Source organism: Bufo bufo, chromosome 3, assembly GCF_905171765.1.
Source record: "Bufo bufo chromosome 3, aBufBuf1.1, whole genome shotgun sequence".
Classification (NCBI taxonomy): Eukaryota; Metazoa; Chordata; class Amphibia; order Anura; family Bufonidae; genus Bufo; species Bufo bufo.
The window spans coordinates 102,024,784-102,041,858 of NC_053391.1; the positions used below are offsets into that span (position 1 = coordinate 102,024,784).

General features: G+C 40.0%; 1 protein-coding gene across 1 annotated transcript in view; it reads right to left on the reverse strand.

The window, feature by feature from the left end:
• Window positions 1-13,353, reverse strand: part of SEZ6 (seizure related 6 homolog) — a 606,195-nt gene extending 592,842 nt beyond the window's left edge. Inside the window, exons 1-2 of the mRNA XM_040422120.1 lie at window positions 13,347-13,353; window positions 12,954-12,983 (exon numbers count right to left, since the gene is read on the reverse strand). Coding sequence (XP_040278054.1) covers window positions 12,954-12,983; window positions 13,347-13,353 — 37 coding nt within the window. The remainder of the gene's footprint in view (window positions 1-12,953; window positions 12,984-13,346) is intronic.
• Between the last annotated feature and the right edge of the window lie 3,722 nt (window positions 13,354-17,075).

Consider the following 17,075-nt stretch of genomic DNA (forward strand, 5'->3'; position numbering starts at 1 on the left):
ATGGGACATAATAATAATCAGAAATCAAACTTTCACTTTTTAATACTTGGTTGCAAATCCTTTGCAGTCAATTACAGCCTGACAAAGCCTACGTGGCGAAACACGTGTTGAGGTCGAAGCAGTGGGGGAACTGTGTCACCATTTTTCAGCAGCAACATGGGTAGGTAACATGGTATCTGTATTAGGGTGGGACTAGTGACTTACAGTTATTGTTATATGCCATCTTTATGAGTAGTATTGCACCGTCCAATTATACCCTACAGCATCCATTGCTTGGACGCTGTGAATAAGAGCTAGGTAGTTGTTCAACACTAGGGGACAGCAATTGCACCCGCAACTACTCCAATGTTCACAGCTTCTGTTTATTGTCTGTTACCTGCTGTATATGGTCACATTATCCCCCATTGTGATTCTCCACATTGCAGAGCCCTTTTGTGGCCCAGTCTCCATGTTCTGTCCCTTTTGAGTCTCACCTGTAATGTTCATGTGATTTATAACAAATAAAATGAGATTTTTTTACATTGTTAAATCCTTGCTCTTTTTTTTGTACAAGTTGCAGTAAGTTGGTGAGTGAGGTTCGGTTTTTGGGTTATTGTAGGCTCTAACTGATTGACTTGGCCATTGCATAACATTCCACTTTTTTCCCTTAAAAAACTCTTTAGTTGCTTTTGCAGTATGCTTTGGGCCATTGTCCATCTGCACTGTGAAGCACCGTCCAATGAGTTCTGAAGCATTTGGCTGAATAGGAGCAAATAATATTGCCCGAAACACTTCAGAATTCATCCTACTGCTTTTGTCAGCAGTCACATCATCAATAAATATAAGAGAACCGGTTCCATTGGCAGCCATACATGCCCACGCCTTGACACTACCACCACCATGCTTCACTGATGAGGTGGTATGCTTAGGATCATGAGCAGTTCCTTTCCTTCTCCATACTTTTCTCTTCCCATCACTGGTACAAGTTGGTCTAGGTCTCATTTGTCCATAAGATGTTGTTCCAGAACTGTGAAGGCTTTTTTAAATGTCGTTTAGCAAACTCTAATCTGGCCTTCCTGTTTTTGAGGCTCACCAATGGTTTACATCTTGTGGTGAACCCTCTGTATTCACTATGGTGAAGTCTTCTCTTGATTGTTGACTATGTCACACATATACCTACCTCCTGGAGAGTGTTCTTGATCTGGCCAACTGTTGTGAAGGGTGTTTTCTTCACCAGGGAAAGAATTCTTCGGTCATCCACCACAGTTGTTTTCCATGGTCTTCCGGGTCTTTTGGTGTTGCTGAGCTCACCGATGCGTTCCTTCTTTTTAAGAATGTTCCAAACAGTTGTTTTGGCCACACCTAATGTTTTTGCTATCTCTCTGATGTTTTTGTTTTTTCAGCCTAATGATGGCTTGCTTCACTGATAGTGACAGCTCTTTGGATCTCATCTTGAGAGTTAACAGATTCCAAATGGAAATAGCACACTTGAAATTAACTCTGGACCTTTTATCTGCTCATTATAATTTGGATAATGAGGGAATAACACACACCTGGCCATGGAACAGCTGAGAAGTCAATTGTCCCATTACTTTCGGTCCCTTAACAAGTGAGAGGCACATATGAAAACTGTTGTAATTCCTACACCGTTCACCAGATTTGGATGTAAATACCCTCAAATTAAAGCTGACAAAAATGTTAGAATTGTGTTGATGTCCCAATTATTATGGACCTGACTGTAAACAGCCAAAACACAAAAATAAAATACACTTGGACTTAAAGGGATTCTCTAGGCCCCTTCCAACAGCTAATTGGCTGGGGATGCTGGAAGGAGGACCCCTACTTATCAGCTATTGATGACCTATCCAAAGGATAGGTCATCAATATTAAGTCCTGGAAAGATAAAGCCACTGTCATGGGATCTGGATGCCGAAAAGACCAACTTAACCATTTCCTGATGCAGTGATTTTCAGTTTTTGGGATTTTATTTTTCATTTCCCGCAGGCCTGCAGGTCTCCATAAAAACTAAAGCTCTAATACAGTGGGTTTCTTCAAAGAGACTCAAGGTATTAGAAACAACCAAGGGATCTGGTGAAAACTGCCTGAGATGTCATGGTCACAACTCACCATGGCATCTGAGGTGTTGAATAATGCAGATTGCAGACTTTAGCCTTGGTTGACTGCTGTGTGAAACAGCAGGCACCCGTTGGCTATGGTGACCGCTCTGATCTGGAGTGGGCGTCATCTTTAAAGACCCATGTACGGTGGATGTCAGGAAGGGGGTTAAAAAGGAGGTGTCACCATTCCTCTATTATTTCTGTTAGAAGTTTATGAATGAATGTCCAGCTCTCTGAAATGAAGGTCCATTTGCGTGTCACCAATTGGGGGTGTGTCTCTGCACAGTCTGACACTGGCACCACTCATTCCATAGCATTAGGCTGTGCAGGGAAAACCCTAAACTGGTAACACCCAGATGGAAGTCAGAACATCAGTTCTGCTATCCAACTCTATTATGTGGGTGGGGTATTCTTTGTGCTGTATGCTGCTATAATCCGTTCATTGATTTTTGAGCTACAGTTCACATTGCTAACATGGCAGTGAAGGCTCATCCCTGAATTCACCATGGCGCCCCTTAACGCCAAGTCTAGTTATGTTCCTGAACAAAATAATTGTCCAATAGATTCTCCAGATGGTCTAGAGCCATGATGGCTAACCTCCGGCACTCCAGCTGTGGTAAAACTACAAATCCCAAGATGTACACTTGCTTGGCTGTATGTACACTTGCTTGGCTGTTCTCAAAACTCCATAGAAATAATTGGAGCATGTTGGGAGTCGTAGTTTCACCACAGCTGGAGTGCCAGAGGTTAGCCTTCACTGGTCTAGAGCTTAAAGGGGTTGTCTCACTTCAGTAATTTTAATTTATCATGTAGAGAAAGTTAATACAAGGCACTAAGGCCTCGTTCACAGACTTTCGTCTCTGCTCTAAAATCATGTTTTGAGCGGACACCGAACGGACCCCAGTATAGTCTATGGAGTCTTTAGGCTCCGTTACGCTCAGTTAGGTCTCAGTTATCTGCAGAATCCGTCTTTTCCGTTCTCCTGCTCCTCAACGGAGCCGGAGAACGGAAAGGAGAAACGGTGATGTGAACGAGGCCTTACTAATGTATTGTGATTGTCCATATTGCTTCATTTGCTGATTAGATTAGTTTTAACACATGAAGGATCTTGCCATTTTTCACCTTTAGGATCAGGCCGTTTTTTGGAAACTTGACATGTGTCACTCTATGTGGTGAGAACTTCAGAATGCTTTTACTTATCCAAGCCATTCTGAGATTTTCTCGCGACACATTGTACTTCATGATAGTGAAAAATTTTTGCCGATATAATTCACTTTTATTTATTAAAAAATCCAAAATTTACAGAAAATGTGGAAAAATTTGCAATTTTCAAAATTTTTATTTCTTTGCTTTTAAGGCAGATAGTGATATATCATAAGAGAGTTATTACCTTACATTCCCCAGATGCCCACTTTCATGTTTGCATCATTCTGTCAATGTAATTTTATTTTTTAGGATCTTAGTTATAAGGCTTAGAATTTTAGAAACAAATGAAATGAATTTTAAGAAAATTTCCAAAACCCACTTTTTTAAGGACCACTTCAAATCTAAAGTCACTTTTTGGGGCTTACATAGTGGAAAACACCCATTAATGACCCCATTGTAGAAACTACACCCCTCAAGTTATTCAAAACTGATTTCAAAAACTTTTTTAACCATTTGGTGTTCTACAAGAATTAAAGGAAAAGAAGATGAAATTTTTAAATTAAACTTTTTTGGCAGATTCTCCATTTTTATTCATTTTTACATGTAAAAATCAAGGGTTAACAGCCAAATAAAACTCAATATTTATTACCCTGATTCTGCAGTTTACAGAAACACCCCATATGTGGTCGTAAACTGCTGTACGGAAACACGGCAGAGCGCACAATTTTTAAAAGAAAAACAATCATGTTTTTATTTCTTCATTTTCAGAAAGCCAAATCTTTTTTATTTTTTGAGTTATTGTCTTAGTTAGGTTCTCATTTTTTGCAGGATGAGATTGCGGTTTGAGCGGTACTATTTTGGGGTACATACTACTTTTTGATCGTTTGGTATTATACTTTTTGTGATGTATGGTGACAAAATAATTTATTATTAGGCCCGGTTTTTATTTTAATTTTTTTACAGTGTTCACAGTCAGGTTAGCTCATGTAATATTTTTATAGAGCAGGTTGTTACGGATGCAGCGATACCTAACATGTTTGTTTTTTTAAATATATTTTGGTTTTAAACAATAAAAGCATTTTTGAAACAAAAAATTATGTTTTAAGTCTCCATTTTCTGAAAGCCATATCTTTTTTATTTTTTGGCCAATTGTCTTATGTAGGGTCGCATTTTTTGCGGCATGAGATTACGGTTTGATTGGTATTATTTTTTGGTACATATGACTTTTTGATCGCTTTTTATATTTTTTATTTTTTACAGTGTTGACCAGACGGGTTGGATCATGGGATGTTTTTATAGAGCAGGTTGTTACGAACGCGGCGATACCTAATATGTGTGTTTTTATTTTTTCCCTATTTTTTACAATTTTACATGTCACTTTTTGAGATGTAAGGTGATAAAAAAATTGCTTTTTGGAACAGTTTTTATTTTTTATTTTTTACGGTGTTCACCACCAGACAGGTTACCTCATGTGATATTTTTATAGAACAGGTCATTATGGATGTGGCAATACTTAATATGTCTGTTTTTTTATATATATTTTTGTTTTAAACAATAAAAACATTTTTGAAACAAAAAATGATGTTTTTATGCTTTCATTTTTTGAAAGCAATATATATTTTTTTTTGTCCAATTGTCTTATGTAGGGACTAATTTTTTGCGGGATGAGATGTTTTATTGGTATTATTTTTGAGTACATATGACTTTTTGATCGCTTTTTATATTTTTTATTTTTTAAAGTGTTGACCGGACGGGTTGGATCATGGGATGTTTTTACATGTCACTTTTTATGTGAAAGGGGCTTTTTTTTCTTGAAACTAAAAAAAAATTTATTGCTAAGAACACTTTTATTTCACTTTTATTATTTTTTTATTTTTGTCCCACTATGGGACTTCAACATTTTAGGGTCTGATCCCTGTTTCATTACGGCACAATACATCTGTATTGTGCTGTATTGAACTGTCAGTGTCTTACAATGTAAGATGCTAACAGTTGTCTAGGAGACCCAGCCCTGGGGCTGGATCTCTGGGACTTCCGTAGCTGGCATCGGGGCTGCCATAGCAACCATCGGGTCCCCATAACACGGGGACCCAATGGGGATGTACAAGCTGCCGCAAAGCTGGCAGATACAGCAGGGGTCCAGCTGTCAGTATCTGCCGGGCTCCTGCTGATCGCGGCAGCGTGTGTAGGGGAGCCGGTTAACCCTAGAACGAGAATGCTCATCCTAAAGCGTTAAGTACCGGCAAGTTAGGATGAGCATTCTCGTCCTAGGCCGGCAACCTATTAATGTAGCATTATACACTGCTCGTTTCCATGGTTACAGACTACTCTGCAATCCATCAGTGGTGGTCGTGCTTGCACACTATAGAAAAAAGTGTCAGCCTCTCTGGTGGCCGGGACAGTACACATAGGCTAGTGCTTTTTTCTACATTGTGCAAGCACAACCACCACTGATGGATTGCAGGGTGGTCTGTAACCATGGAAACGAGTCAGTCAGCCAAGGAAGCAATATAGACAATCAGAATACATTATTAAGTGCCTTGTATTAACTTTCTCTACATGATAAATGCCACTGAAGTGAGAGAACCCCTTTAACCATAGAGATCAAATATTATATTTGTCTAAGAAAGAAAATCACCAGTGATCATTTTTTGTTCTAGTTCAGCCGACAGCAATTTTTTCCAACCCCATCATACACATGAATGCTTGGCTTAGCCAAGCATGCATGTGTTCTAAATGAAGAGGGGAAGTAAGCTGCTACCATACACTTCTGCCGGCTTATCTTCCCAAAAACAAATAGAAATCCAACAGGCACATTAGATGGTCAGCTGGTCCTGCCAAAATTGACAAGTTCGGATAGTATACATCTAGTGAGTATGTCCAGCTTCAGGCTACTGTATGCCAGACATGACATAAATTGTACTTCACGGATTTTTACTCAAATTCTTTGTATTGCAAATGTTAAAATCAGCAGTAAAATTCTGCAAGAAATCCTATGTGAATTGGGTTTTGTAGAACTCGATTTACTTGCATTTTTCTGTAGATTGTCATGTAGAGTTCACACTAAAGAGCTTCAAGAAGTCCTCAAGATCCTCAACATCAGGATGTGGCCTTATGTCTAGTTCACACTTCTAGTGATTTGGTCAGTATTTGATCAGTGATTTTCATCAGTGATTGTGAGAGTCAAAACCAGTAGTGGAGCCTGCACAGAGACAAGGTATAATATACATTTTTGCACTTCTTCTGTGTATTTGACCTGCTCTGGGTTTTGGTTCACTAATGGAAATCACTGACCAACTCACTGAAATATGAAGTGTTTTGGTCAGTGATTTCCATCAGTGATTGTGAGCTAAAACCAGGACTGGAACCTCCACAGACATAAGGTATAAGGCCTCATGCACACGCCTGTTGCTGGTCCTGGCCTGTATTGCGGGCTGCAAACAGCGGGTCCGCAATATGCGGGCACCGGTCGTGTGCTCCCCGCATCACGGACCCATTAACTTGTTCTATTTTTTGTTCTATGTCGACGGATCACGGACCCATTCAAGCTGAATGGGTCTGGATCAGTCGCGGCTGCAGCATGGATGGTGCCCATGCATTGGGGACCGCAAATTGCGGTCCCCAATGCACAGAACGGCCGCACAATGGCCGTGTGCAAGAGACCTAAGGGAAAGATCTGCACCTGTTCTGTGTTTAGAGCTGCACCTGGTTTTGGCTCAAAATCACTGACCAAAACACTGACGTGTGAAAGTGTCTCGGACGTACTCAGACATATGGACGTCCCCGCAACAGTGGGTGACAGAAGATCTGTGAGACTGGCAACACGTGCTTTGATCTGACACGTTTCCTTGTGGATCAATAGGGGTCTGTGTTGTTTCTGGTACTGGCCATACCTCTAACCTCCAGGTGTTGCCATTGTGGTTATTTAACTTTCCTTATTTATAGTTGCTTCTCCCACAATGCTGTGTGGTTTACAGCTTCAGCGGTATCTGTGGTCTGCTGGAATTTGGTTCTCAGCTGAGTTCCTGTTGCTGCCGTAGCTACTGGAAAGTTAAGCGTTTCCCTTCCCTTTTGCATTTTGTTTTGGTTTATCTGTGTGTAGTTTTTCCCCTGCCCTTTGTTGTAGGCCTGAGGGAGACTCCTGGTTGTCCTTCCTTTCTGGAGGAACAGGTAGTCTCAATCCTGTCACTATCGCCAGGTTCTTATAGGGTGAGTTAGGACTCTATGTACTCCTGCCTATGAACTCACCTACTTTTGGGTACTGATAGCCAGTCAGGACTATGACTAGGGATTTGACTAGGAGGTGTCCTTCTTTCTTCCCTTGCTTTCAGGCCTTGTTCCTTGTTCCCTCTCTCTTCTTCGTCCGGTGTGGTGTCTCCCTCCCACACACGGGCGTGATAGAAAGAGGCATAAGGCTGCTTTCGTAGGCCTCTTGCACACAACCGTATTGATTTTTTTGTATTTTTCAGTCTGCAAAAAACTGATTCGCAAAAAATACGGATGACGTCCGTGTGCATTCTATTTTTTGCAGAATGATACAGCTGGCCCCTGATAGAACAGTATTTTCTTGTTCTATCTTTGAACGGAAAAATGGAAATACAGAAATGAAAGGCATACGGAGTACCTTCCGATTTTTTTGCGGACCCATTGAAATGAATGGTTCCGTATATGGACCGTATACGGAAAGCAAAAAACATAACGTAAACTGAAAATAATACGTTCATGTGCAAGAGGCCATACAGTCAGTTTTTGGTCAGTGTTTAATCTGTAATTTTCATCAGTGGTTGTGTACCAAAACTAGGTGCGTAGCAAAAACACATAACAGGAGCAAATCTTTTCATCATAACATATCTCTGTGGAGGTGTCTGGTCTTGGCTCACAATCACTGATGGAAATCACTGATCAAACACTGACTATGTGAAGGCGCCTTAATCTTCAAAATTAGGGAAATGAAAAGCACTTCTCAGTTTGCTTACATTTATCTATGTATGTAGTTTGTCCGGATAGCTATATGAATAAACGACATATGGCATATCAGCTATGAACGATATAGATGTGTCCATCCAAAGAGTTATCACAATGGACGAGCAGCTTGAACAAAAACAAAAAACAAACTCTTTGTGGCACATTCCTCCTGGATCAAATCTTAAGGATCAAATTTTAATACAAAATATATTAGCAACTGCAGCAACCACATATTATATTACACGGGTTATTTTCTATAGTCAGTTCATTCCCCCAACATTTTTGGTATTATTTTTGGAAGGAATATCATTTCATTTCAAAGCAACACCATTATATAAGCTCCGGCTGAAAAAAGATGTAAGAATCTATTCTAAAGTAAGCTGTCTTCCCCACTCTAGGGACTTCTTCATGGCGTTACTGTATTTGAAACATCAGGTAGACAATAGCAGCCGTCTATTTTTCAATAAAGTGATACCTCCGGTCAGCAGAGATCTAGCAGAAAATGAAACCGAGTTTTCCAGCTTCAATTAACTTGTACTGGCCGGAAGGGTTTCATGCTGCTACAAAGTTTCTGGTAATTAATTCACAGATGATAGAGAGCATTAAAAAAAAAAAAAAAACTGACTAATTGCCCCACAAGCGAGTAACTAACAAAATGTAACTAACATAGTAAAGCTACAAAAATAAAGAACTATGTATCCTATGTGAAATCATAATTTGGGAATAGGACAAGTTTGCATGTATGAAGACCAAACTGTCCATATAAGCAGGGAGCCACAAAACATTGTGGGACCCCCTTTTGATGTGTTTCATGCCATCTCATTCCACCATTCCGGGACAGGATGGCCTGGTACTTATTACCAGCTCTACACTCTTCTTACCTAATGTAAAAAAGCAGGAAACATAGCTGTCTTATCCCTACCAGCATTTTAGGGACATTTTAGAAAGAAAGGGATGCAAATGAGCTCTTAACAAGCTGTGCCTCTGATGCCACCAGATGTAAGGCAGCTATCCTTTAAATAGGCCTTGAGACATGACTCAGATATTAAATAAGCAAGCACCTCATCTGCAGAGAGCTGTTTCTGGTTGATTGGCCCTCACCAGTGCAGAGCAGCAAGTACTGGCTTAACTGGGTGAGAGGCCTATGTCAGGATTTGGGGGTACTATCTCTCTTTGGGGAGAGAGCGCCTTAATCGACATGAGGAGACGTATAGGCCATACACGCTCCTCTGGAATTCTGGGAATAAAGAGATGGAAATGGGTTAAGCCAGTTCTCTCACCCCGAAACAGCTGTCTGCAGATGAGGTGCTGGCTTATTTAATATCCAATTCATGTCTTAAGGCCTATTTAAAAGGTCGAACATTGACATAGGATAGCTGCCTTACATCGGTTGGCATCAGAGTATTGTTAATAATTGATTTGCATCCCTTTTTTCCCAGAATTCCAGAGGAGCATGTATGGCCTATAAGTCTCCTCTTGCCAATTAAGACACTCTCGCCCCCAAGGAGAGATAGGGACATTCAAGCCCAGCTCCAAGAACATGCAAAATGTTCTCCCAAACCCCCATTTATGGCCACACTATCTTTAAAGGGGGTTGCCCACCTTTGAAACAGTTTTGCATAGTCTCTTCTCCCCACCGGACCTGCAAAATATAAGCATACTTACCTGCTCCCTACTGCTCAGGTCTGGTTCCTTCAGTCCACAACACTACGCTTCCCTGCTTGTTATCTTGTAGAGTGGATGGGGTTCACGTGTGTAATCGCAAGGAGCATGAGACCCAATGAAGTGACTGCTTGAAGGAAACATCACCACTGGGGTGAGTTACTGGCTACAGGGCCACACATGACCACTCTCCACTCTGGAATTTCACAAGTTGTATGGTGGACTGAAGGATCTGGAACTGGCCATATAGTAGCTGCATGAGCTTTTTTCTCCATAAGGATATGTTCTCACAGGGTAGATATGTTGCAGATTTTTCACTGCAAAAAAATTTGGAATTGACATAAAATATGGATTTTAAATCTGTAGCTCATCAATTCTTTCAGCAGGTTTTGTCAAGGGGTGTGTATACCCTTTGCACAGTGTGAAATCCATGGCAAATCCAAAGCAACTTCTGTAAAAAAAAATTGCATGTATAATACATATGGATTTTGCTTGTGGCAAAATCTATGGTGTAAAATTTGTTCGCGTGGACGTGCCCTCACAAGGAGGTGCTGCCACTTTACATTAGTGCTGTTTCTTTAACTACCCTTCTTTTTTTAATTCATGCAAATGTAATATGTTAATAAGAGAATGAGAGGATTACTGTGCATGTGAACATCATGCAGAAGGTATAATTAGATAATGTTCCTCATTAGCACAGTGACATGATTCTATATGATCAATAATCACCAGTGATGTATAAAACAGATGTATTGCAGACAATAACCAATCCACATTTAGATTATGTTTCACAATATGCCATACCAAGAAATCACTGGAAGCTATAGTTTAGTGGTTTAGTCAAGATCTGCAAGGAACTACAATGTTAGTAAATGTGTCTGCATTTTCCATCCAGATTTTCATCTATTTTCGTGTAAACCGCAAAAAAACAATAAGGTGTCCAAGGCGACTTTTATTTTATGGGAATATTATTACTTATTTTACAAAATGTAAAGTTTCTTAAATGAAGCCAAAGAGCCTGTGACCCTGGACCACATGTGATATAGTAGATATCACACTTCTCATTGTTCTAACAGTTAAGGGGGGGTTCGCATTTGTGTTACGGAATAGCATTATAGGGTTACGTTATAAAAGAATTATAACGGAATATAATGGAATTTTAGGACGGAGAGCAAAACAGAAGCCTTTAAGAGGCATTCCATTTTGCTCCTTCCTAATACATGTCTATGGGGACACATAACAGTTCAGTTTGGTTCTGCTATAGAGAACTATTTTTTCTGGAACCAAACGGAACAGTTATTCGTCCCCATAGACATGTATTAGGATGGAGCAAAACAAAATGCATTTTTTGTCGTTTTGCACTCCGTCCTAAAATTCCTTAACATTTCAACCGAGTTATAACCGAACCTTATAACGGAGTTCCATAACGCGAATGCGTACCCGCCCTAACACGTGTAAGAAATGATATTTATAAATTGTACATGGCATAAGCAGTGCAGGAGGAGCTTCGAGGACATTCCTTAGATGATAAATACCCTTTGGGTTGAGAAAACCTCTTTATTCTATGTTGCATTTCAATATGCCCCATACTTTTGTTCAGATACGTACGGCAGCCGTTTCCCACAATGCCAAGTGTGCAAAGTTATAGGTCAAAGGAGACAGCAGTCATCAGCTTTTTATTTGTATGACCAGCTTTAACCACCATTCTCTTCCCCTCAATTTATGACTAATGTTATTCTGTCTGTTTGGGGAGGTGTTTGTGTTTGCACTTTTAAGTCTATTTTCCACTGTACAGGTATCGACTCTACTTTGCCTTTTTGGTTTTCCACTAGGCCAAAGTTCAGGATACTACCTGGTACTTTTTTGGTACCACATCCAATGAGGTTCCAAGCAAGCCAAGGCAATACTATGAAAATCATGTAAGAACTGTGCTAACCAGTGATTGGCCAGAGATTTGTCACTACATGAGATATCTGTGCAAGATGGGACAGTAATGGATTAACAAAGCATTTTTAAAAAGGGTTGACCAATTTATAGTTAAAGCAACTCTGGTTAAAAAAAAACAAAAAAAACACATTAACTGGTGTAGAAATAGAACACTGACCTGTTGCCTTCCCTTTCATCTAAGCTGCAAATCTGCAAATTCCCAAGTTCCTCTTCTGCCGATCCTCTTCCATTTTTACATTACAATACTACCCTATGTGGCACTCTGCACTGTTTTTTGTTCGTTTTATAGCACACTTATTTCAAAGCATGTTAGATATGTCTATCAGGGCAACCTCAGTAGCCTCTCTTTTTCTGGCATCAGTCATATAAAACCAGGTCCACTCCAAGGAAATTCAGACCAAAAAGTGGATATACCACCTGCAAAGCTTGAGGAAGCACTCCCACAAAGATGTTTATTCTCTTTTCTGTTAGAAAGGTACATAATATAAATTGTAATGAAGGTAATCTTTTTACCAGTGATTGAATTTATGAGTTATAGCCTCCCTTCTGATCCTCAGCTGTGTCTTTTGACCAACACTCTGATCCAGGAGAGGAAGTCAGTTACTTCTCTATTCGTTCATATGAGACTGACATTGAGGCTCCCATAGGAATACATAGAGAAACAGACTGCCTGTCCACACATAAGATGCTGTGTTATTTGGAGAGTCAGAGTGTTGGTCACATGACACAACTGAGGATCGGAAGGGAGTGATAAATGCAGTCTTTGGTAATAAAATTACCTTCACTACAGTTTACATCATGTACATTTCTAACTGGTCCAAGAATACCTTTTTTTGTGCAAAATTCCTAAACAAACGATTCACCTTCACTCCATTGTTATACTTTAAATAGCCAAAAAATTTGACTAGAAGGAAAAATGATAGACTAAGCAAGAAGGAAATAAAAACATAGGAGAGCAAAAATTAAATGGTATGTCACACAACAGAGAAGTATATATTGTCATAATTAACTACTGTTATAACAAAGGCATCAATTACAGCAGAAACCCACAGAGTAATATCCAAAAAGTGTAGTATCTATTCATAGGATTAGAAACAAAATGAGGGAAGATACAAAAAGAAGAAGCATCACACTTACCTGATGAATGAAGGCGTATGGACTCTCCCCCTGAAGAAAAAGCAAAATTGAAAATAAGATCAAGCTATAGGAATAAGATAAGCTAAAAAAATATTTCAACTTGAGAGAATCAAAGATGGAGCAATGTCTTAGGGAAAAGACTAAAAAGGTGAGGAGCTCCATCTAGTGGTGAACAAAATAATAATGATTCACTTCAATGAGCAAACAGATACAAGGTGGACATCTAATGTCACATAAAGCTATTGGAAGATCATTTACCCTAACAAGGACAACAACAGAATTATAGATAAGTACTCCTACCTATGAGTACAGGAGGAATTTAGTAGATAATGTAAATGGACACATTATAACATATGTATGAAAAGTTCATATTTAGAAACCTAATGAGAATACCAATCATGTACCTCTAATACTACATAAGTACACCGGAATTGCCCAAATAGATATATTTTGGTAGGAGTACAGAAAGGTTATGTACAGTAATCTCGTGAAAGGAACATTCATAATAATGAAAAGGCAAAGAGCCAGTAGTATCATATCAGGGAAATATATAAGTGGTATAGATGGCAAGAAAAACGGAATCAGAAGATAATGGAAGAATCAGTTCCTAGTAAGAAGGAATAAGGGCATATTGTACATATATAATGGATAGCAGCTTGTTTGTCAGAGACCAAGTCCCAAGACATGAGCAGAAGCTAAACAAATTTCTCCAATGAGAAAGAGAGAGAGCGTACTACAAGCAGGAGAGGCGCTAAGTCAAGCAGGAGGGTGGTGCTGTGATGGCGGAGTGGGGCAGTAGTGTTGGGCGCGAATATTCGAATAGCAAATATTAATCGCAAATATCGCCACTTGGAGAATTCACGAAGATTTAGACTATAGTGCTATATATTCATATTCGCGAATATTCTAGATTTTTTTTCCATCTGAATCCATGATCCCTCCCTGGTTCTTGCTTGTGGACCAATGAGAAGGCTGCAATGTCTTTGTCTGAGCTTAGCAACATCCCTAGCAACCAATAGGAAAGTTGCTTACCCCTTACTATATAAGAACCTCGCCAACAGCCATTTTCTACAGTTTTTTTAAGTTCTGAGAGAGAGAGCAGTGTCATTGCTGTGCTCTGTGCTTTCCATACTACATTAGATAGATAGTTAGATACGGTAGCTTATATATATAATACAGATAGTTAGTGGGAGATAGTGATATAGTGTAGCTGATAGGTTCTGCTGTCCATACATACATGCTACAGACATAGTGCTGTGATGTCACAACAATACATAGTGCACCAATCAGTAATATGTAGTCAGACCTGCTAAAATGTGAAGTTTCATGTATTGCGCCAAAATATTTGCATTATTAATTGCCGATTAGCGCGATCGCGAATATATTGGAGCACTCTATCTGCATATAAAGCCATTTTTAAGTTCTGCCGTGCCAACCATTTTCTCCAGTCTCAGGAAACTTCTAGCAGCTTGGAAAATGTAGCAAAAGTGACCCACGCCAGTATCGCGCGCTCTTTACGTGAATATTACATTGCCGATTTTCGCAATCCAGAAAGTAATAGCGAATTCTTGAATTCGCAAATATACGACGAATATTCGACAAAATATTAACGAAATATCGCAAATTTGAATATTGCCCCTGCCGCTTATCACTATGGGGCAGCACCAATTGAGAAACGAGAGACAATGTAGACGAAACATGACATTACAGGATAGCTGCCTAAAGTGGTTTACATGAAATGAGAGGCTTTATTAGCCAGGCAAGTGACAATAGCGGCGTTCACTGCCCTAATATGGTGAATTGGTGAAACATGTCGGAGGGACAATGTGTGAACACACTTGCTGGCAGTTACAGTACATTATGGAGGACCAGCTGTCCAAGCTAGAAGTGCAGTGTGAGGGTATTGTGGGAGCATGCACCGTTACCACTCAGGCAGCGATCACAGGGTATTAGTTGAGTGCTAGATGCACAGCAATAGGGAGATGGGCTTTTAACACTCTCTTTTTAATATATGGCAACCCGCAAAATCATGCTGTGGTCAACTGAGGAGATGACAGACAGCTGCATAATGAGAATTAAAAAAAAAACAGCCCTTCAATATCCTTCAAAATTGTTCCTGTGTGTGTCGCGTTGACGATGATGTCACTGCAGTATCATTCAGCATCTATATGATGACCAGCTACAGTGCCATATCTACAGTGGAAAACTAAGTACCTAGAGTGAGTAGATGAGAGTAGAGTAGACTAGGATAGAGCCGATACCATGCAGTGGAAAAAGTGACTTCCTCTTATGGTCCACTCAAAGGAGTTGGCCCATCAGGAGTTCATTTCTAATGCATCTTACCAGGTTAATGTGCTGCAGGCATTATTTTGCTGGAGAGATGTGGAATTGCATCTACTGTAGCTCATTGAAATTGATGGCTGATGATGTAAATGCGTTAGCCAGTGTATGACTAATTACAGTACAGACCAAAAGTTTGGACACATCTTCTCATTCAAAGAGTTGTCTTTATTTTCATGACTATGAAGGCATCAAAACTATGAATAAACACATGTGGAATTATATGCATAACAAACAACAACTGAAAATATGTCATATTCTAGGTTCTTCAAAGTAGCCACCTTTTGCTTTGATTACTGCTTTGCACACTCTTGGCATTCTCTTGATGAGCTTCAAGAGGTAGTCCCCTGAAATGGTCTTCCAACAGTCTTGAAGGAGTTCCCAGAGATGCTTAGCACTTGTTGGCCCTTTGCCTTCACTCTGCGGTCCAGCTCACCCCAAACCATCTCGATTGGGTTCAGGTCCGGTGACTGTGGAGGCCAGGTCATCTGGCGCAGCACCCCATCACTCTCCTTCATGGTCAAAAAGCCCTTACTTTCAAAGTTTTCCCAATTTTTCGGCTGACTGACTGACCTTCATTTCTTAAAGTAATGATGGCCACTCGTTTTTCTTTACTTAGCTGCTTTTTTCTTGCCATAATACCAATTCTAACAGTCTATTCAGTAGGACTATCAGCTGTGTATCCACCTGACTTCTCCTCAACGCAACTGATGGTCCCAAACCCATTTATAAGGCAAGAAATCCCACTTATTAAATCTGACAGGGCACACCTGTGAAGTGAAAACCATTTCAGGGGACTACCTCTCGAAGCTCATCAAGAGAATGCCAAAAGTGTGCAAAGCAGTAATCAAAGCAAAAGGTGGCTACTTTGAAGAACCTAGAATATGACATATTTTCAGTTGTTTAACACTTGTTTGTTATGTATATAATTCCACATGTGTTAATTCATAGTTTTGATGCATTCAGTGTGAATCTACAATTTTCATAGTCATGAAAATAAAGAAAACTCTTTGAATGAGAAGGTGTGTCCAAACTTTTGGTCTGTACTGTACATTACATTTGTGTTGTAGGTGAATAAGTGCAACTTACTAATATACCCTTCTGTGCTGTTTTCAGTATTGATTGCGCCATGCTCCCTTGTTCAACAAGCAAGTCCTCTTTTCCATACATAAAGAGGTCCAGCCCATAAGATGGCTACAGATGGAAGGGGCTTGTGACCAGACATATCATTAAAGAGGTTGTCAGATTTCATAATATCCTGAGGATAAGTCATTCAATTCAGATCAGTGAGGGTCAGACAACTGACACCCCCACTGATTAGCAGTTTGAAGGGGTTTGTGTAAGCGTTGCGTCATGCTCAGTGTTTGGCTGCACGCCATCTAGATTGTAGTATAATTACAGTTTACTCTTCTAGTCAAGTGAATAGGACAGAGCTGCAATTACCCTGTACCGCCACTACAATGTAGCCGGTTGCATGTAAACATTCAAGAAATTGCAGTGCTTACATAAGGGCTGTGTTCCCTTCAAACAGCTGAGGGTTGAATTCCACCAACCTGATATTGATGACCTATCCCTGTGATGGCTAACCTCCGGCACTCCAGCTGTGATAAAACTACGACTCCCAAGATGTACACTTGCTTGGCTGTTCTCAGAACTCCATAGAATTGAATGGATCATGCTGAGAGTCGTAGTTTCACCACAGCTGGAGTGCCGGAGGTTAGCCATCACTGTCCTATCCTGACGATAGGTCATTATTATTGTGCAGAGAGAATACCCTCTTAA